Genomic DNA, 23,018 nt, shown 5'->3' with positions numbered 1-23,018 from the left:
TTCCCCCATATTACAACTATATAAAAAGAAGCCCACGCAAGAGCAGCTGCACTGAGGCAGCTTTGTTCCAAAGTCAGTCTTCGAACAGTGCTTGTATTGTGCGTTTCTTTTTTTCCATGAGTAAACCCGGCTTGTCAACACAGCCTCCTCTGCCTGCAGGAGACGCGCGGGAAACGAGAACATGGAGGAAAACTGCCGCCCTCGTGTCCGCCACTAAAAAGAAAAGCACATTTATAAAGCTGTTTTTCTTTTCATGAATGAGCGTTGGATGTGCCAGATGTACATGCATTGTCTACAATGGAGTATTTTTTGGTGATGAACTAATTTCCATGTCCAATTTATCCCATTTTGTGTGCCATTTGCTCTGTGCTGTGTTGCCTGAACCTACCGGTTGCTAAGCGTTTCAAAGTACTGTCCCATTCGGCCAATTGAAAGCAAATTAGAGGCCATTTGGGTAGATTGAATTTATTAACCATGTCAAAAGAGGCCGTTGTGTCTTTGTTGGCTCAACAAAAAGAATAGATACTATTGTGGTGCAAAGATTGCTTTCATAGTCACTGACTAGATAATTATCCTGGAACCTCCTACTGGACACAGTGGTCCAGAAATAATTTTGCTATTGAATTCATCCTGCTTGTCTTCCCTACATTTCCTATTGTGCCTTTAACCATATAACCAGAAAACAAGGTACTAAACTGTCACTTGGGTAGTACCCTAAAAGCACACGTTTGTTTAATCAGGAAGTCTTTTTTGCCTTGAAAGTTTATGTAGTCTAACTTTTAAAACTTTGGTAAAAAAGGTAAATAATAATCAAAGTCTAAGTATGTACTTCACATAAACATTATATCCACATTGGAAAACAAGTTAAAAAAGAATCATCAATAGTATTAATCAATCATGGGTTTTATTATTTCTGTTTACATTTTCTTGGTTTTAATAGTGGCTATAAGAAGCACACATGAATGTTCACACTGGTGAATTTAATTTTCATTAAGTGCATTGGCTAATAGAATGAAGTCGGATTGCAATAAAGATTTTACTTTGGACATAAAGGTTTATACAGCTGTAAGAAAATTTTTTTGTTTGTTTTCCTTTAATTGGAATCTTTAATCGATAGGAACTGTTAGTCGAGAACAATATATTTGGTAAGAGCTGTTATTTTAATTAGTATCATGTGTGTGTGTAAAGAATTTTGCTTATTTAGCCAGTGTTTTTTAATATGTAGTAATAAACTCCTCCTTATTTTATAGTGTTGCTAATGTATCGCCCAATGATATCTTCTTACAGTCTGCTCTGCTTTGATTGCCTTTTTAATTGTCATATCTGTTATTTCATGTCACCTGTTATTTGGCATGTCAATGCTTTTGTCACATAGATTTAATACTATTACTAGTATGTGTGTACTGGAGCATATTTTATTAAGGGCATAAGTTGTTGAGCTCAGTGTTGATGGAATTAATTTGGACCACCATCACAGTTATCCTATTGTGATTGGGTATAGCTACTGGCTACCAATTTCTACAAATAAGAGAACAATTACTTGCTTTTGTCTCATAATAGCACCCTCATTTAGTGATGTCTTTTCAAATTTCATTGATTACTCTCCTTTACATTACCATGGCATTTTTCGCAACCCTTATAACAGGCAAACATGAATGAATGAATGAATGAATGTGATTTGAAAGTTGGAGAAACCTCCCAAATAAGGCCTCTGAATGTTTATTTGGCTGAAGTAGGACTTACCCTAAAGCCTGTTTAATAAGAGCTTGCAGCCTACCGTAATGCAGGAGGACTTTTTTTCCTTTTCTCAATGTTAGTATGCATTGAGAAAGTTGATCAATGTAAGCTTTGTGCCTGGCAACTGGTGTTTCACAGTCAGCTAAAGAAAACAGTGCTGTACAGATACCTCACACTCCTTCACTATTTATTCAACGGCTGCTGCCTCAATCTCAACTGTCAGACTTCCTACCCAAATAGTACCCTTCTTAGATGAACAAAACATGCGTATACGCACACTCATGCATGCACGCACACAAGAACTCTTTGACTTTATTCCCCGTTCGTCCACTACTTAATGATGTCATGTTGAACCAGATAACAGGATATATTGCATCTAAGGAGGGAAATTATTTTAACACTAGATCAACCAGTTTACCATTTTTGATCATTTATAATATTGAGATTAAATACATTCTATCAGATAAAAGGTAAAACACATATTCTAGGCATTTCATGAATGAGCATAAAATTTCTTTTTTTTTTTTTTTTTTTTTTTTACAGTGGGGCATTTTGCAATACTGACCCAGTTCCCAATTCCCAACTGTCCTGTTCCATGTAGTTATCCAATATATGTTAATGATAAAACAGTATTGCTCGCAGAAAATCTCTTAATCCTATCCACAGCTATCACCACGACAGGGGAATCTGTTCAATTCTGAAAAAACATGACCATTAGACTATTTTACTAATTTCCTTTATTATTATTTATAACCTGGTAATGAGGATGGTGTGTGAAAGTGTATGAGTGTGTGTGTCTCTGTGTGTCTGTATTGGTGGGGATATAAAGGGTATCTGTTTACAGTTCTGTAAATGTCAGAGTGTAGTCAACATCCTCAGTGGGAGTCGAGTTGCAAGCTTGGAAATGGGATAACAGGTTTAGAGCCTGGGAACTAAATCAGCAAAGCACGTTCTGAAAGACACAGCACAAGCCACAAAAAAAGTTTATTTGTCATCATTTGTAAAGATCTAGCTTAATTACTCAATTAAGTAGGGGGATACATTTTAACACCTTGAACCTGTCTTTGATTTCCACCCATTCTCTAGAAAGATCACAGCCTAAAAAGCAAGGACTGTCAAGTTATAATATAGATTAAAAAAGTACATAATGCTTATTATACTACATGAGATGAAAAATAAATACCTAGCTATCATTATGCTTTTGTTGATTTTAGACCAAACACTACCAAAATCTCATTGGCAAATTATACTTTCATGGTCCTATTTTATTGGAACAGTAACAATTTCACAATTTACATTTATTACATACATTTCACTTATATGGGACAATTTATTGTCATGTTTTTTTTTTTTCTTTTTTGGTACAGCTGCATTTAAGCTGGCTACTCTTGTGTCTTCTGTATCTCCTCTGATTCACATAACCAGTGCTAATGAAGATAAGAACTAGTTTTTCTTCCATGCAAGCTTTCACTTATTGGAAACCATTAACTAGCATCATTGGTTTACATGAGTGTGATGGTTTTATAGCAATTACCAACTTGTCAAAAATAGCCTTGCATGTTTGAACACAGGCTAGAACAAGATGGCCAACATATATTGTCAACATGTCAACTAAATACAGTTTTCTGACATAATCATTAGTCATATCTCATGTATGTATAACTTCTTTGGAACTCCTGGGAAATGCAACTGCAAAATTAGTAGGGGGACAAAGTCTCACTGCAGTGATGTTCTGACTCAGCAGGGCATCTGCCTTGTCACACAGTGATGCTGAATAATTCTCTCCCCTAGACAAGTTCTTCACTTGGCAGTGTTGCATGATTGAAGCTTTAAAACAACGTGGAGAATGTGTACAGCTTTATCTTGCCTTGAAACTTTAGATGACATGCACCTGGATAAATTAGTCCAAAATGAATCCTTTTAAAAATACCTCAGCCAAAGCATGACATACAGTGCTATATTGTGCATCTCCAAATCTGCATAAACTGAAAAAAGTCAATCTTTGCACATAAACACAAAATACCCATTTCAGTTATAATTAATATTCCATATAACTGAATACTACTAAGAAAATAACCTAAAATAAACTATGTTTAATAGCTGTGTAACCCAAACTCTATGTTCTACCACAATATCACTGAACAACTGCCTCAATAGCAACACGTAGAAATAATCTACCAATTATATTTTTCCTGAGTGCTATCCAAAGTACACCCCAGAGTACCCCTTTGGGACAGGGCTGCAGTGGCTTTTGTGGATGGGAAAATCTGGAAAAAAAAACAATGGAATCAAAATAGTCTCCAAGGTACAAAAAGTAGCCTGAAAAAGCTATGAAGTGAAAAATTGTGTGAGGTCAAAATCTCTGTTTGAATGGGGTTTGACTGGGTTTATGTTGTAACTGAATAACCCAGCATGCTTTTTTTTTTTTTTAATGGAAATAAACAAGTACACAGCTTCCTGTAAGAACAGGAAGTACAGAGATCAGTGCATGTGTTAGTGTTCTCACGCTCAGGTGACCAGAAAAACATAAAGCTGTCAGTGCAAAACTACTGATACACACACTGCTGCCAAGAAAGTCTCTGATCTCTGCCTCTCTTTCTGAAAACCACTGTAATGGGGTCAGTTGTGCTTCTAATAAGTACGTTTTTATTATTTATTACTGCAAATAGATGTGCTTTTTTAGTGTATAATCACAAAACTTATTATTATTATTATTATTAGTAGTAGTAGTAGTAGTAGTAGTAGTAGTAGTAGTAGTGTCTAAAGAAAACTACTGTTTTTCTCCAACCCTTCATCCCTGAACAGAATAGATGGTGTTTATAGCTGTAGTTCATACTGTTTGTTAACATTTCACTCTATCTGTCTTTCACTCATTCCATTACTCTCTTTTTTTCAGTGGAGCTGAAGTGTGCTGCAATCACCTGCCCAACTCTAGCCGTGCCCAAGTGCCCTCTTGACTCTGTGCTGACCCATAGCTACCTCTCCCCTGGCATCTGCTGCTATAATTTATCACTACAGTGCACCTGTGCTCAATGCCCACCCCATCAAATATGTCCCAGTGGCCACAAAACTGTGATCATCAGTGAGGCTACAGGAGCACCAGGCAACTGCTGTCACTCTTACACATGCGAGAAAGGTAAAATCCCCAAAAAAAAAGGCAAATGAAAAGGTTTTTTTTGGTGTTCAATTTAAGGCAACTGCTAACCTGTTTGGTGTAATGCTAAAAAAGCAGTAATAACTGAAACATACATTCCAAAGCAGTTAGAACAATATCAGACGTTCATCATTAAAACTCACAACAATTAGAAAACTCACAACAATTAGAAAAAACATGAATCAGACTGATAGAAAAAAAAAAAGAACAGGACATATATCAGTTTCATATCATTTCAATGAGAAGTACAATTGGTTTGTAGACATTTTGAATAATTAATTATTGTAAAGAATGAAAGTATTATTGAAAAGAAATCACCTTGATAAAGTTGTCTTTATATATATTAAAGTAAAAATGTTTTCTTGGTAATGAAGTTTGTTTAACATATATACTGACCGAGCACTTCATTAGAAACAAAACAGTAATACTGGGTAATACAGTAATAAGGTCTTTCTTTGCTCTCAAAACAGCCTTAATTAGTCATGGCATGGATTCCACAAGATGTTGGGAACATTCCTTTTGAGTTTCTGTTCCGTATTTAGAATGATTGCATGATTGCATTTCCATGCTGCATATCTCCTTTTCGACTTCATTTCAAAGTTTTTTTTGGGCACTGAAGAACACTGAACTCATTGCCATCTTCATGAAACTAGATAGACATGTCTTTTGTTTTGTGACATGGTGCTTTATAATGCTGAAAATAACCATTAGACAAAGGGTAAAATGTGCCCATGAAGAAACGCACATTGTCGGCAACAATACTTAAATAGGCTGTAGCAATCAAGCACTGATTGGTTGGTATTAATGTGCCCAAATTGTGCCAAGAAATCATTCTCCGGACCATTATACCATTTGAACCAGCCTGAACAATCGGTTTTCCGGTTGATAAATGCTGACCCAGAAGAAACTGAGCTGCATCAGACCAGGCTGTGTGTTTTCCAATCTTTAAGTGTCCAGTTTTGAACAACCTGTTCTTACAGTGTCAACTTTCTGTTCTTGGCTGACAGAAGTGGAATCCAACATGGTTTTCTGCTACTGTAGCCTTTCTGTCAGCCTAAACCAGTCTGGTAATTTTTTATTGACCTCTCATCAACAGTGCATTCTGTCCACTTATCTGTCACTCTGTGAGTGTTTTTTTAATTGCACCATTATGAGTAAACTCTAGAGTCAGTTGTCTGTGGAAATCCCAGATCAGCAGTTGTAGAAATTCTCAAAACCGCCTGACTGGCACCAATAATCAGTCCATGGTCAAATTTACTGTGATCACATTTTTCCCCATTCTGATGGTTGAACTGAATATTACTGACCCATATCTGCATGATTTTATGTTTTCCACTGCTGCCACACTGTTAGCTGATTAAATAGTTGTACATGTGTTCCCAATAAAGTGGTATATATTAATGCTACAATAGAGCTGGACTTGGTGTTAATCATCAGTTTATCTATACTATGAAGTCTTTCATGAGTTAATAAACAAAATCTATTATATTGTATACACTCATGTGAAAATAAAAGCACATCCCCTTTTAACTCAATGGTTTTAGTATTAGGCCATATTTATAAAGCCTAAATAAAACAAAAAAAGTAGGTAAAAATGGAAAAAATACATTGTAAAACTAGTATTTTATTCATTCTTTATTGCTTCTATAAGATTTAAGTCTACAGTAAGTAGCAGCCAATTGATGTTAATTAAATAGCCTTGAGTGAACACCCTTATAAAAGCCCATGTTTTAGCAGTTTGCTGGTCTGGAGCATTGATCATAGTGAAGCAATTGTTGCTGCCCCTCAATCTGGGAAGATTTCCATTTTTTCACTTCATCATTCAGGTTTTCACTTGTGAATAATGTTCAAGACAGCCAATCTTTCCAGAAGTGGACCTCTCTGCAAATTCACCCCAAGGTCAGACCATGCAATGCTCAGTGAAATTGCAAAGGTGTTGCAAGGTTAAAGCCTCTTCTCTCTAAAAATAACACTTTGCAAGCATGGCTTAGGTTTGCAAAGTTACATTTGAACAAATGCCTGCAAATCTCAATGAACTGAAGTAATACTGTAAAGAAGAGTGATTCCAAAATTAATTCAATTCATTTTTATTTGTATAGCGCTTTTAACAATGAACATTGTCTCAAAGCAGCTTTATACAGATAATGTGGTGATAAAAAATGAATATGTTCTTTATAAGTAAGTTTGTCCCTGATGAGCAAGCCGGTGGCGACTGTGGCAAGGAAAAACTTTCCTAGATGGCAAAGGAAGAAACCTTGAGAGGAACCAGACTCAAGAGGGAACCCATCTTCGTATGGGTAGCACCGAATGTCCATTTATTGCAGATATACGATGTTGCGCAGTACAGTGATGTGATCAGAAGTGGACTGTAGTCCTGAGTCAATGTAGACTGTTGACATTAACTACAGCCCAAATCCATCCTTAAAGCTCCCGTTCTTACTCCAGAATTTCATGGAACCCCCAAGGCATTGAGAAACCATCCCCAGCTGCACAAAGTGACCTCCAAATGAAAGAACACTATCCAGAGGCAGGCCTGGATGATGAAGTGGGAAGATCCATGGAGTGAAAAGGGGCAGGAACAGTGGTCACTGGAACCTCAGGAGCATGTTTAACTCGACCGAAAGAGAGAGAGAGAGAGCAAGAGAGAGAGAGAGAGAGAGAGAGAGAGAGAGAGAGAGAGAGAGAGAGAGAGAGAGAAGAGAGAGAGAGAGAGAGAGAGAGAGAGAGAGAGAGAGAGAAAGAGAGAGAGAAGGGGTGACCGGAAGAGAAAAATATGGATTATTATGTCCTTATTGTTGTATCAAAATTAATGACACTGTGAAGTTGGGACTCCGGCAAGACTCACTATGGCAGCATAACTAAAAGGGAGAACCAGAAGGTAACACAAACATGAGGGATCTCTGGGATAAGAGACGACCCACCACACCACAGTCAACAAACCCGAGTGAACGTGTGAGAGTGAGGGGACGACAGCATACAAATATCCCAGTTCACCAAACAATCTATATCCATGATCCCTCCAGATCTGCGCCTTTACTAAGAAAAAATCTACTGATAAAACACTTGACTAAATAAATATGTTTTCAACCTTGACTTGAACCCTTAGACTGTGTCTAAATCCCGAACAATGATTGAAAGGCTGTTCCATAACTTTGGGGCTTTATAAGAGAAAGATCTGCCCCCTGTTGTAGTCTTCATTATTTGAGGTACCAACAAATAGACTGCACAATTTTGATCTAAGTAGGCGTGGAGGATCATACTGGTACAGAAGTTCGCTCAGATACTGCGGCAGTATTTAATATCAATTTATATCAATGAGAGATTTAATTGGGAGCCAGTGTAGACTGATTAAAACAGGGGTGATGTGGTCATATTTTCTAGATCTAGTGAGGACTCTTGCTGCTGCATTCTGAACTAACTAAAGCTTATTTATGCATCTACTCGCACACCCAGACAGTAAAGCGTTACAGTAGTCTAATCTAGATGTAACAAAAGCATGAACTAGTTTTTCTGCATCCTGTAATGACATCATATTTCTAATTTTAGCAATATTTCTAAGGTGAAAGAAGGCGATCCTGGTAATATTATTCATGTGAGCCTTAAAGGAAAGACTCGGGTCAATAATCACACCAAGGTCTTTGACTGCTGTACACACTGAAACAGAAACACCATCCAAAGATGCTATGTAATCGGAAAGTTTGCTTTTAGTAAAATTTCTACCCAATAATCTGAAAGACTTTATGTATTTTACATAACTGTATTTACAATATGTAAATACAACAAAAGGTTATTTTGACAGCTAAATGAAATTTTCCTCTGACTCTGCATTGGTAAACACAACAGGGGCTCAGGACTCAGGAAATCTGTTGAATCCTAGTATAACCAAATATTTCATATTTATAACCATATTTCAGTTTCTAACATGCACTTAATTTTGAGTGATACATATTTGATACTGAAAAGGTGTGCAAAGCATTGACAATGGCAATCACAGTTTGGGCCCTGTGCGTGTCTGATCAGCGAATGTTTCAGATATTTGTGACATGAAATATGCTATTGAATAAAAAAAACATGACATTTAATGTAAAAACAAAAGACTTTATTACATAATGGAAAGTATGCAATCAATACTTGTGAAATCAGAAAGTTATAGCATAAGAGACCCATAGTGAGCTGTACTTATTCATTTATCTAAACGAAACATTTTTTACCAGATTTTAAAAGCCTTCCCTAAAGCCGATTTACTCTATATTCATGTATATGGTTATAAATCACCAGGAAATGACCATGCACTTTGTAAGCACTGTTGATTTACACCCACAGAACTCCATAAAAGGCAAAGCTCACAGAAAAGCTCACAGCTGAAAACCACAAAATGATTAAACAGCGGAAGCATTCAAATTAGTGTCCTGCACTAAATCTTTCACTTATGCCGTTTTTTTTATCTTTTTTTAAATGGCTAGTTTCAGTTTTGGATTGGTTTCTTTCAAGTCAGTAATATAAAATGATGTAAACAACTAAATGGAAATAATTTACACTATTTAACCTTCGCAATATAATCCGCAGGCATTCATTGCCAGCTATGCAGTACGAACCCTATCAGTCAGTGCTTGCATTAGTGAGGCTCTATCTGTGTACATTTATACAAACTATAGAGGATACAAATGTTTTTTCAAACTTGATTTTACAAATAAATTTCCACTCTGATAAATGAGGCTTATTGAGAGCATGTTTGAGGGGACTTCACTCACACAGTGTGTACTTTGTGCCAGCTTTAAATATTCCCTGTTTTACCAACAGTCTAAAGTCCCATTTTGGCCTCCTGGCCCAGCTGTAAATGTGTGCCATGTTGTGGAACTAATGTACTTAGTGAGGAAGCCGGGTGAACAGAAGGAAAGCGCTTAGGCTACCAGTCTCGCTACGAATGGGAGAATGGAGTCTGGGTTTGCTTGTCTGCTCACAGACACATCCAAGTGGGGAAGTGCAGGGGGTTCAACAGTTCATTGAGAGGAATCTGTACAGGCATGTGTTCTGTGTGTCTGGGAAAGTTACTAAGATACTAAGGGATATAAGGGGTGTGATAAAGAGTGTAAGAGCGTGTGTGTGTGTGTGTGTGTGTGTGTGTGTGTGTGTGTGTGTGTGTGTGTGTGCGTGTGCGTGCAGACAGCAGGGTTGTAAGTATAGCAGTGGGAGTGGGAGATTCAATATTTGGATAAAAAATTACCTAGAGGAACATGCCCTTTTTGGTGCCATCTGTCCAATATTCATTGTCTGACCTGCATCTCTCAGGGAGAATGAGCTCTGAAAGAGAATATCAGTTTGGTACTTAGAATATTAATAATTTCTAGGCAGATGCACTTGTACTGCACATAAATGCTACTTGGCTGGTTTCTCCTGGTTGCCTTTTAGGATAGTGGACTTTAGATGACACATTCAGAATGTGATTCAGTTGTGTTTTGGTAATAAATTGCATGTGTGTCTGAAAGCATTGGCACTGCACTGTACTTCAACTTTGCTGGAGAAGATATGCAACAGCTATATTAAGTGAAATCCAGATAAACTAGGCCTCTATAACACAAAGTTTATTTCACACAGCAAATCAAATTTATGAGTATTTTTCGACATACAGTATTTATATTTTTTACCTTTTCAAATTTTCTCAGTACATTTCCTGTTTCCTTGCGGTATAAAAAGTAATGCACTCACTGTCCATAATCTCCAAAACTATTTCAAAAACTAAATAGTTTATAGAACCTCATGAGAGCATAAAACAACAAGCACTAAGTGTTTGGAACTAGAGGGAAACATGTGTTGTGGTCAGATGATAATGAAATCATGTCCATTGCCGATGTATCATTGATCATTATAGCTATTGTTTGAAAAAGTCTGGCAAGGATTGATGGTGTCCTGAATTACAGTAGAATGAGTGAGTAAATGAGGCAGGATGTAAATGTGTAAATTCAGCATGTTGTTTATTTGAGCATTTCCTAAAGCAATTTATAATCAGACGAGAGAAAACTGGCAAAGGTCAGGCCATACTGAGAGCATAGAAAAACAGGCTGAAAAAGCAGACCCAGACACTTGCGTAGATAAGACTTCACAATTAGATGAAGAAACATGATGGTATAAAAATTAATTATAGGATTAACATTAGACAGTAGGACACAATTGGGAAACACATAAATTACAGGATGGAGGTGAAGACAAGACCAGAACCACAACAAAAATACATGAAGTGAACTTAAAACTTAAAATAAGTAAGCACAGCTATGATGGAATTCATATTATGATTTTAGGATATTTTAGACCCATTTTATTGTAACCTGCTTTTCAGGAGCATAAGCTTTAGTTGTACATAGAGCTTTCACCAACATGCTTGCAACATGTTTCTGATTAATTTAAAAAGAACTTTATATTGTTAGAATTTAAATCAATATTACTCAAAGAAAAATGAAAAAACACATGCTTTTTATTTATACAGGTATTGTTACTGTTTGGCCCCATTACCAGCAATGCATAAGTCAATAAAGAGTTGCCAGGAAAAAATAAAACTAAAATGTTTTTAAAAAATTATACTTTGTGAGTACCTGCATCATTCACACTCAATATTAATCTTCACTAACAGTGCTAAAACCAAAGCTATTGTTTGGTTTGTGAATTGCTGCCTGGAAAATATTCAGTAGCTTTATACTGCTTTTTTTTTCATATAGCTGAAAGTTATAAAAGTTTTTTTATTTTTTATAAAATTGATCATTATGCCTTTACCAAAGAGTAGTACAGTATTTTTTACTACTGAAAACCCTTCACGTTTATGATGTCCAGACTTAACTTAGCAACTTTTTCAGATCCATTGTAGGTACAAGAGCCATTGCTACTTATAGGTCTTAAAAATGGCCTTTAATCAAAATGTACCATGTCATGTTATCATTTATCATAATCATGTCATGTAATTGCACTGGTGACACCAGACCCATGTTCTTAATGCCTGTGACCATCACCATATTCTTGCAAGCTAACTAGAGAAAACGTATTATTTTAGAAATAAATGCTTGTGTGTAGCATGGAATGTTTATTTTTAGTCTGTGTCCTAATGCACCAGCATTAGATATTTTTGTAAGTCATTCTGTATAAGGCCATCTGCCAGATTTATCAGTCAAAACAGACTGATTAAAAACATAGTGCTGTTGTTTATCTGGAAATCACAGAGAAGCAAAGAAGGAGTCATTACCTGAAAGAAAAAAGTCACCATCCCTCAAATCTATTGGTTGTTGTCCCATTTTTTTGCTTCTCATTTGCATAAGATTAAACTTTTATCACCTGCTCACAAAAAATTCATAATTTCTTTTTTTAGCAGTTAAGAAATATTTTGATTTGTGAATTGTATGCAAATGTGTGCAATTAACATAGCTATTGAGCGAGGGTTAGTAAAAATGTTTTGTAGGAAATGATTATCTGTACTGTAAACTTTAAATACTGTATGCTTATAATAATACCTATTTAATAAAGCAAGCTTCAAACCTCTACACTACAACTGCAACTGCCACCTACATCATCTGAAGCAGTTCAGAATCAATATTTGTCTAATAACATGACAAAAACATAAAAAATGTAATGTATTTTTAACTATGTCCGAGACCAAATTAATTTATCTTCCTCTGTCAGCCATTGTGGGTGGAAAAAAGGTTAACTTATATGTATTAATGTGTGCAGAGCTCTACAGACGTGTTTTGCCAGTCTAACTTGGCTGTAACAGTTTCGCTCTGACCAACCAATCGGAGGATGGAAAAATGCTGACGCTATTCTGAGACGATGTTAAAATCTGATTGGTTAAAGAAACAGACCCATTGCTAATATAGTCTAAGGTACATCGGCTAGCACTTCTAATTGTGAAGGCCCTGGGCTGATTAGATTGACATGGCAGCTGATAGATTTTTTGTCCAATCAGATTTCAGCCTCTAACATCCACATACACGTACTGGAAGCAGTGCAGCCAAGAGAAACACTACGAAATGAAGAGAATAAACTGTTGGGAATAAATTAATACAATTGCATGAAACAAATATTAGAATTTTGGTTATAAATGTAGGTCAGTGCTTCTGATGGTGTTTAGGCCAGCAGAGAAGGCCTTGCTGGCCCTGATGGCCCACCACTGATATATATACTGATATATCACTGATATATCACTTCTTTGTAAATGACTTCTTTGAAACTCTGGTATTATATTAAGGTAATCAGTAAATGAAAGAAAATGTTGCTGTAAAATAATTTGTCTGCTCCACTTTGCTTTGTCTTGCTTCAGCAGTTTCCCCCATGTGTGTGCACAACGGGACAGAGCTTGCCGAGGGTGAGGTGTACCGCATGGACTCCTGCTTGCTGTGTCAGTGTCGTGGAGGCATCTTATTCTGCTCCAAGGCTGAGTGTGCTGAGCTGGAGTGCGATAACTTTTATATCCCAGAGGGTGAATGCTGCCCTGTCTGTACAGGTACACTACATTTTCACACTAATATTATTTCTTGTTTATTTTGTTTATCTTTATTATTAATTCAAAGTCAGTACAGTAACACAGTGCTAGTTACATGCCACTGAAAATATGTTTTTACCAAATATTGATTTAAAATGTAGAAAAAATCATATTTGAAAAATATTTTAAATTGTCTATGGTCTCTGCCTGTGTATGTCACACTTGCCATTTGTAGGATCATAGCATTATGACTCAGATGCATTGTATTTCTTGAGGCAGCAAATGTCTGAATGTTCATGAACGGGTGTATGTAAGCTGGTTTCCAATAAATGCTTCAAGTGTGGCCTGAATATGAGGAGAATGAATCTTTTCACTTGAGGCATACATACTTCATAGAAGGATTTATACCTAAGCAACATCTAGTCTAAATACAAAGCTACGCCATAGTCATTAACATGTTAAGTATAAATATTCATGGCCCAGAGAGAAAGAGATAAATAATGTCTCAGTCATGAAAAGAAGAACAGAACAGTGTCAACTATTTGAAATTCAAGAATTATAGGTTACACAAACAACTAGATTGCAGTTGGGAAAACATTAAAATATTATAAACCCTAATCAGTTTGTCTTTTTGGCAGATTTATTGCAAAATCATACAACAGGTTGCCTCTTTTGGGGAAAAGAAATCCATGTAGAAATCCTTTAGGAAGCTGAAAATCCAGTAAACTCTTTACAAATTTAGCTTTACATTTTTGACAATTTTTTAATTTATATGAAATATATATTTATACAGTGGAATCTCGGGTTACGAACTCCCCGGCATACGTATAATTCAGGTTACGAATCGCAGTTTGTCAAAATTTTTGTCCCTGGTTACGAACAAAATTTCGGCATACGAACGGCGCGCGCCAAAACATCGCATTCAAGTTGGTTATTTTCGTATCGCCACCCAGCAAAGTGAATCTAAAAAGAGAAGTGATGACAATGATTCATGTGACAGTCTGCCCGATATTCTGCTGAGATTCTCCTTCCAAACAATAACTCCCCCTCCTCCCCCTTCTACGAACGTCGTCTCCATCATGCCAGCAGCGAGTCTTCTCAAAAGTAAAGTACCCAGTAAAGATAATGTTTTCCTCTCTTATATGTTTTTATATGTTTTTATCTGGTATGATTTCAATATAACATGTTAAAAGTAAATAATATTAGTGAATATTGGCTTTATTTTTATTTTTGAAGTAATATGTTTGGTTGTCCAGACCGAATTACCGAAGTTTCTGTTAATTCTTATGGGGAAATTCGTATCGGGATTCAGGTTACGAGTAAAGTTCTGGAACGAATTAAATTCGTAACCCGAGGTTCCACTGTATATTTGTATTAATTCTTGCTAATTATAAATAATGAATATAATGCCCTAATATAATCCATATTTTAGGGCTGTCAAAATAAACACATTAATAACGCGTTAATGCTAATTAATTTTAAAGCATATCTGTTTGACTATTATTTTTAAAAAATATAACTAAAAGGTCAGAAAAGGTCATTAACTAAGATAAACATTTCTAAGATTGCTAAAGCAATTAGCAAACTATGAAAAATAATATCATCTAGCTTGTTTGTTTTATTTTTGTTAAATGTAATCAGTCACATCAAGAAGGAACAGTAAGATTCACTTATAGGAAAACAATAACCAAACCACTGAGAAGTATTTATTTATGCATAGGATTTCTTAAAAACACTAATAATTGTTATTTTAAACTAAGTTTATTACTCTTTTTTAACTCTATTTTTTTAGTATGTATTTTATGCCTAATTGCCTAATTTGTGGACGTTACTGGAATTTGTCAAAAAAAATCTATCTATCTATCTATCTATCTATCTATCTATCTATCTATCTATCTATCTATCTATCTATCTATCTATCTATCTATCTATCTATCTATCTATCTATCTATCTAATATATATATATATATATATATATATATATATATATATATATATCTGCCCCCACCCCTTCATGTGGACAAGCGAGACTATAAGTAGCTTAGCAGTGCATATAGCTTACACAAAAAGAGAAGACAGTAATTTTTACTTGTTTCTGAGTTCAGCAGACATCAGAGGATGGATTGGGAGTTATGAGCGGTCAGTTCAAGAGAGCCACCTGGAATTTAAAGCGCTCTACAATCAGAGAATGCTTTCATCTCAGGGCAGCTACAGCCTGTTTTACACAGTGGAAAGGTTTTAATGAGACCTTCACTATAAAAATAAAGTAAAGGAGCACTTCGCTTAGAAAGCCCAGAACCCAACTCAGAAAACAGAATTTACAGACAGACTTAAATTTCTTTTAATCTTAGTTGATTAGTGTTAAGGATTGTTTTCTGCCCTCGCAGCAGCTATGTTCATTTTGAAGTGAGTTGGATAAAAAGTACCCAAGTTACCCAATTTGAACCACTTGAGTTGAAAGTTGAATTGGATCTATAATTAACATTAAAACATCATGAACATCTTAAAACATTCAAGCAACCGAAGGCCCCTAGCAAGTTAGTCTAGTATTCTCTTTTTCATAAACCTTGGTTATCTATCTTACTGGCTTCTAGTACTTTAATACATCATTAAAACTTCTAGATGTGCTCCATGGTTTTAAAGTACATCTAAAAATCACTAGTTTAGAGTTTAACACCACCCTGTCCTGTGTTATTTTATTTTATTTTATTTTATCTGAATGCTTATTAGCTCCAATGTAATGATAATAATTCGCCAAACAATCTTTAACAAAGTTTTACTGTGCATTACCACAGCTAAAAAATTAATTACTGGTATCCAGTTATATACTAATATATACTTACTGGCTTTACATGTAATATTTTAATTGGAACAAATACTGATACTGGGTAGGACTGCCTGTTTTCACTCAGTTCTAAATAAAACAGATTCCACAAGGTGACTGTTCAAAAGTGTTCCTTTTGAACAGTCAGATTTATGTTTACAAGATTGCATTACATAATTGCTGCACATTCAGCCACTGCACGTTCATGGTATAAATCTCCATTTCTTATTCATCCCAAATGTGCAATAATGAATTCAGATCTAGTGACTTGGGAGGCCGCTGGGGTACACCAATCATGGTCTTGTTAATAGGACATGTGTGAGACAACTTTGAGGTGCATTATCATGCTGAAAGTAGTCATAATAAGAAGCGACGCATGTGGCCAGACAATGTTTATTTAGGTATAATTACCCATTAATACCTCAATCCAAAACAGGCCAAATATTTGATGTGGATAATTAAATGAATGTACAAATGTACAGATGTTCTTAATAAAGTGTCCAGCGATGCATCATAAAGAATAAAACGCAATGCATACAAAGCCATAATTAAACGATAGTAAATGTTCCTTAAAAAAGACTATATTGCAAGTGAAACTATAATCTGTTTCATAATCTTAAAACAAAATGGTTGATGATGGTGAGAATTCCCACTCAAAGGTATATATCAAAATATTATTTCATTTGATAGATAGATGGCTGCAATCACAAAAAGGGAAAATGTACATGAACTATTAGTTTTAACTGCACACAAGCTCATGTGACTGTCTTCTGCTATTAAATAATATTAAACCTAACAGGTAACTGCAAAATGTAACACCTCCACAAAGCCACCTTAATTGCAAACAGTACCAGAAGCAATTACCTGCATTTTTAGGAATGCTGCCAACATTACCTAGACATTTCCACCAGGCCATATGTAAACTGTTAGTAGAACATGCCAAAAGCTCAGGAAGCTTTCAAACATATGACTTTTTTCAGACTGTTTTCAGTCTGTTCCCAGCTTGTACTGTTGTGAATGTAGGTATAATGCTGTTCAACGTTGTTTCTTGATTCCGTAACACCCATGAAGATCTTGAGATGTTGACTGTCAAAGGACAAGGTACAAGTGTGTTAGTGGTTATATTAACCCCTGACACAGACTTGGAATGGAGACTGAACATACATTAGCTATATTACCCTCAGGACATATACATTATAAGCAAAAGTATGTGGACATCCCACATAACAACATTATCAATGTGTTGAACATCCCTTTCTAAAACCATTGGCATTCATGGAGCTAAGAGGTCTAGCAGTACACCCCAGAACATCCCTAAGCCATTATCCCTCCTCCATCCAACTTTACTGTTGGCACTCTGCATTCCAGCAGGTATCATTTTCCTGGAATTCATCAAAGGCAGATTTGTCCATCAGACTGGCAGACAGTGAAGCTTGATTAATCACTCCATAGAGCATGTTTCCAACACTCCAAGCTGATGCTTGGCATAGTGATCTTAAGCTTAAGAACAGCTTTTCAACTATGAAAACATTTTATGAAGCTTCCAAAACATTTCTATATGCCAATATTGTGCTCAGAGGCAGATCTCTGTAGTAAATGATGCAATAGAAGATAGGATTGTTAAACTGTATTCACTTTATGGCACTTATGGTCGATTAGGCAAAGCTAGCAGAACAGAAAGTTCATGAACATACAATCACAGCATCATGTTTAAAGTTGAAAGAGCTTATAGACCCATATCTAGATTGCATAGCAGTGTTTTTTATTTTATGCATTGGATGTGGTTGAAATGCCTGATCTCAATAATTAGAGGGACTGTCCCTATAGTGTATATTAGCAATGTTTATCATTTTTGGATCGGGGGACAAAAACCTACTTTACCCCAAAAGCCCCTGTGTTAAAAATGTAGCAGATATAATATTATCATGTTATTGTATTTATATTATCAACATGTTGAAATAATTTTAGTGTAGCTTTAATAACTCTTTTTCTTTTCTTTTCTTATTTATTTCAGGCATTTTCTACTACTTAACAATTCACCTTGTTTATTATTCATTTGTAAGAAGAAAATAAAAAAGCCTAATTAACTGGTGTAATTTTAATTCTGGGATAATTACTTTTAGTAGGGATTATTACCCAATTATTTAAATCTTTCTCTCTCTCTCTCTCTCTCTCTCTCTCTCTCTCTCTCTCTCTCTCTCTCTCTCTCTTTGCAGATGTCGAGCTTTTGTCAGCAGACAGTACTAAAGCCAGCTGCTGGGTGAACAATAAGCTGCGGCACCACGAGGAACAGTGGAAGGAGGATGACTGCACTTTCTGCCAGTGTGTAGATGGCGAACCACACTGCACAGCTATGGTGTGCAAACAGAGCTGCCATAACCCTGTCAAGATCCCTGGAGAGTGCTGCCCTTTCTGTGAGGGTAAGAACACACACACACACACACACACACACACACACACACACACACACACACACACACACACACACACACACACACACACAGTCTACTGGCTTATAAAAACTGGTGAACAGACAAGTATTTGGATTACTTCCATTGTAGACAGGGAAACACACACACACGTATATGCGCATGATATAATGTTCAGACTCAGTCTAACCAAAATTCCCAAGCACACTTTCCCACTTCCTTATTAAGGAAAAATATCTCAACACAATATTAAGAAATTCTGAGTATGCTAAGTATTAAAAACATTCGAGACGATTGCCAGCTCATAACTGTTTTCATGACCACACACACCCCATGAGTACATCTACAGAGAGACAATCATATTTTATCTTTTTTTCTAACATCTGCATGAAAAGAATTCTGACTTCAAAATTTCAGACTTGACTTCTTGCGGTTAATTAGTACATTTAGACTTTCATATATTTTCATTTAAATCTGCATGTATAGGAGATGCCCCCAATAAAAAGATTAGAAATTGTGTGTAATCATTGAGCAGGTACAGAATTCTGTTAGGAGCACTCAACATACCAACCTGCAAGAAAGAGATTACATCTGCTTCCGCTTGTTAATATTATAGTTAACTATTATATTTTTCTTTTCAATTTTTATTAAGGTAATACTTTATGATTATATATAATTATCCATGGTGATAGTGGGTATTATTGTTAGGAAGAGATATAAATGTTTCAGCTAAGAGTTAGGTACAAACAGATAAGTTTTTCCTCATGAAAGGCTCAAACCTATCAAAGCCTCAGTATCATATCAAGGAAAAAGTTGATAAGAAAAAACGAAATAAAGATGAATGTGACTAGTCATCTAATTATGATTTGATTCAGAATGTAATGATGTTTTGCTAGCTGATAATGCTGCACCATCACAAGTACAACACCATGGGTTAAGTACATTTAAGTAGCTGAATATCAGTTTAATGTAAATAAATTTTCCAAATTGGAATCATAAAGACTAGAGAGTTTAAGAATGACTGTTTATAGCTGCTATAATGTGATAAAGTGATGCTGAATGCAGGCGATATACGTGTCATTCTTTATAAATAACTTTTTTTTATTTTTTTAAGAATTTGCATATATGAGTTTTTGATTATTTTTCTATAACAGCATAAAGTTTTGTTACTTTCACATCAGAACGTTTCTCAGTGATAGTATACAGGTTTTTTCCCTACTATGAGTAAACGAGTTTTAAGGAAAAGGAAATTAACTTCCCAGTTTTTGTATGGGTGCATATATTTTAAAGCATTTAAAATTGGTGACTGAGAACATTATAGGATATTGCAAAGGGGATCAAGGCATTTTTTGTTGTAAGTTTATATTATTTTTTCCTTTATTTTATTCTGGGTGGGTAAACAATTTCATCCATATCACAAATTTTGTCAAGCAAAAAACACGGCATGATAATCATTTTCCTCCACGATACTCTGCCATATACATCCTCAGGAAGAAAAACCAAGATCAGGAATTAGAACAGAAAGAGCACCTTTGGTAAATGTGGAATTGGACATTGTCCCAATTCATCACATACTACGTCAGTTTAAGCGGTCTTGCTCATCTAAAATGAGGATGGCATTGTTGTGAACAAAATAATGACCCTTGCTGTATTGTTTTGGACCTAAATCATCATGGTTTCACTTTGAAATAATGCCTGCTTACAAACGTATCTAATGACAAAACAATTGGTAAAGCTTTAAAAGAAAATTCACATATTGGTTCAAGTAGAGATATATTTAGTGAACAGAAGACACAGACAGCAGAACCAAACAGGTTTATTAATTTATTCCGGTGAGAGTGAAGAATGATTAAAACACAGCGAGACAGCATTGGGTGAGGCATTCACCATATTTCTGGCACAATTTTCCTATATCTTCTCTTTGCACTCTTCTTCTTTACCTCTCTCACTACATTTTCTCTGTTATTCTAACACCTCTTCCTCTTACCACTCTGTCTCCAGGCTTTACTGCTATTTGTTCAGACTCCAGGGTAATTAAAGGTGACTTTTTTAATAGAAAGAGTAGCATTTTAAGTGATTTGTGAACAAATGCTGCGCATTGCACTGGTTGTAAGGCTAGTAAACCACACAGCATGTCCGTTTGTTTGTATTAGGATATTGATTTATGCAAAAATTGTACATACAAGAAAATAATATCTAGTGACATTTCAGACAATATTTTGGTTTTGTGGCAAAGGATTCCGAAGTAGCCACACTTGCTTTATAACGGTTAATGGTGCTTCCAGTACAGTTGGTATAATTTCTTACTTATCTTCATTTGATATGCCTTCATATTGTTGGCCAAAAATTCTATTTTAAATCTATTGTTTGCCATGCCTGCTCATGGTGTCACTATCACTGCTGTAGTAACTGTAAATTAGGAATTGGAAATTGACTTGGTGAACACAGACGTGTTGTGGAGTGTGGATTGATACACACAATGTAACATCACAGTGGAAATGTAGGAAATGCAGGCACTCATGGAACACCGAATAAATATTCAAATAAGTTGACTGGAACAGTTGTTTAAAAGCAGTTTAGATAGCTGTGTTGATTGTTTTTAGAGCAGAGACTTTAGATGGTTATAACTGTTAGTGCTCATCTGCTTCAAATCCCTTCTGCACACCTTTACCACACTACTGCCTAATTTTGTAACTTATATACTTTATAATCTCACTCTACAATCTACAGCGTACTCGGAAGAGTAGAACCTTCTGGCTCTGGCTCTGGCTTCATTTCTTGGAGTTTTTCCTTGTCACTTTCACATCTAGACATTGAAATCTTCTGATTTATTTAAAGTTGCATTGTGGTCATGCATACAAATAGAATAGAGTTTGAACCAATGTGTATGATTAGTCAGTATAAAGAGAAGCAATTCATTTGTCATCATATAAATACACAAATACAGACATTCCACAGGATACACATTCATATTAAGCCATTTTTTACCACTGTATTGTATTTCTTATAAATGGTGACCATGCTTATTTCTTTTTAGAGTCTGTGGAAGTTTAACAAAGTAATTTTTTCTCGTAGTGGAAGTTTGACTTATACTTACAGTGAATAATGAAGGTTTCTTTAAGCAATATCCTATTTTCAGTCTTGGAGATGTTTAGGTTCAGGAGCATAAGGAACAGTTGGCATGAGCTACATTTGGCATAAACAGTTAATATGAGCATTTAAATAGGTCCTACCTTGATGTTTTTTATGATGTCACTGTATAGCTCTGTTTGAGGTAAGTGCATAGAAAAGCAGTGTAACCCTTTTAATGTTACTGCATGTGTAATGTCTCACCTTTCTATAGCTTGTTAGTGATCCAATACCACCAGCATGCATGGTTTTCCTCACAGCTCATTAAAGCTTGCCTGCAGACATTCCAAAGACTGCAGAAGCTTTGCTCTTTATAGGTTTGACGTTCCAAATGGAACCTGGCCTACCTCTTTTAACAGGAGAATATTGTTCTAAGTGAACATAATTAGTCACAGCTCCTTTTGGTTCTTTGCCTGCCAGCATTGAGAGGCATTAGTGGGTTGCACACGTGCCATCACAGCAGTGCTGCCCACAAATACTACTCCTTAAGCTGAGGGTCTCATTTTGACATCGTATAAATACCAACAGATGTGATGTGAATGGTTTAGTGGGAGAGGTTGTAAAAAGAAAAAAGAAAAATTGAGCTACTCTAAGAGGTGGTTTATTCATCAAAGTTTCCAGATAAGGAGAATCACTGTGAGATAATCACATCTGCATTTATCCATAATCACTAAAACCTGGAAAAATCTTATCACAGAATTGATGTTTGGAAAGTTATACACACTGAACAGACAACTTAGATAAGTGCTGCTGCCAGAAAATGACAAAATTGGCCATGTGAAACTGTTCGAACTTTCCTTATATTGAGTGCTGTAACATATACACTATACTGACAAATGTATTGGGATGCTTGCCTTTTCAAGCCATACATGCTTTTTTCCCTGTTGACACGAAATTGGAGGCACACAGTTGTATATAATGTCTTTGGGTGCAGTATAATTTAATTTTCCCTCTATTAGAACTAGAAAACCCAAACCTGTTCCAGGATGACAGTGTCCATGTGCACAAAGCCAGCTCTATGAAGATATGGAGGATCTTGAGTGGCCTGCAATAAAGCTCTGATCTCAACCTTGACCCAATGCTGACTGCATCCCATTCCTACTCATCAGTCCTTTACTATACTAAAACAAAATCTTTACAACTACAACCCAAAATTTAGTGGGTTTAGATGGATGGATGGATGGATGGATGGATGGATGGATAAATGGATGGATATAACGTGTTACCAATTAAAACCTAATTAAAATAAGGACACATTCCCATTGGTTTCTTAATTTCTGAGC

The 23,018-nt window shown here is 35.8% G+C and overlaps 1 protein-coding gene across 4 annotated transcripts in view; it reads left to right on the top strand.

The window, feature by feature from the left end:
- Positions 1 to 23,018, top strand: part of LOC310731172 (cysteine-rich motor neuron 1 protein) — a 58,689-nt gene that overhangs the window by 16,418 nt on the left and 19,253 nt on the right. The window contains exons 2-4 of one of the 4 annotated variants that reach the window (XM_083550576.1): positions 4,634 to 4,873; positions 13,194 to 13,373; positions 18,394 to 18,597. In XM_083550576.1, coding sequence (XP_083406702.1) covers positions 4,634 to 4,873; positions 13,194 to 13,373; positions 18,394 to 18,597 — 624 coding nt within the window. Of the gene's footprint in view, positions 1 to 4,633; positions 4,874 to 13,190; positions 13,374 to 18,393; positions 18,598 to 23,018 lie in introns of all 4 variants that reach the window. The other 3 variants (XM_083550575.1, XM_083550577.1, XM_083550578.1) reach the window with 3 other exon arrangements.

This window comes from Silurus aristotelis (genome assembly GCF_946808225.1).
Source record: "Silurus aristotelis genome assembly, chromosome: 9".
NCBI classification, from domain to species: domain Eukaryota; kingdom Metazoa; phylum Chordata; class Actinopteri; order Siluriformes; family Siluridae; genus Silurus; species Silurus aristotelis.
This window is presented reverse-complemented; position numbering and strand designations above follow the sequence as displayed.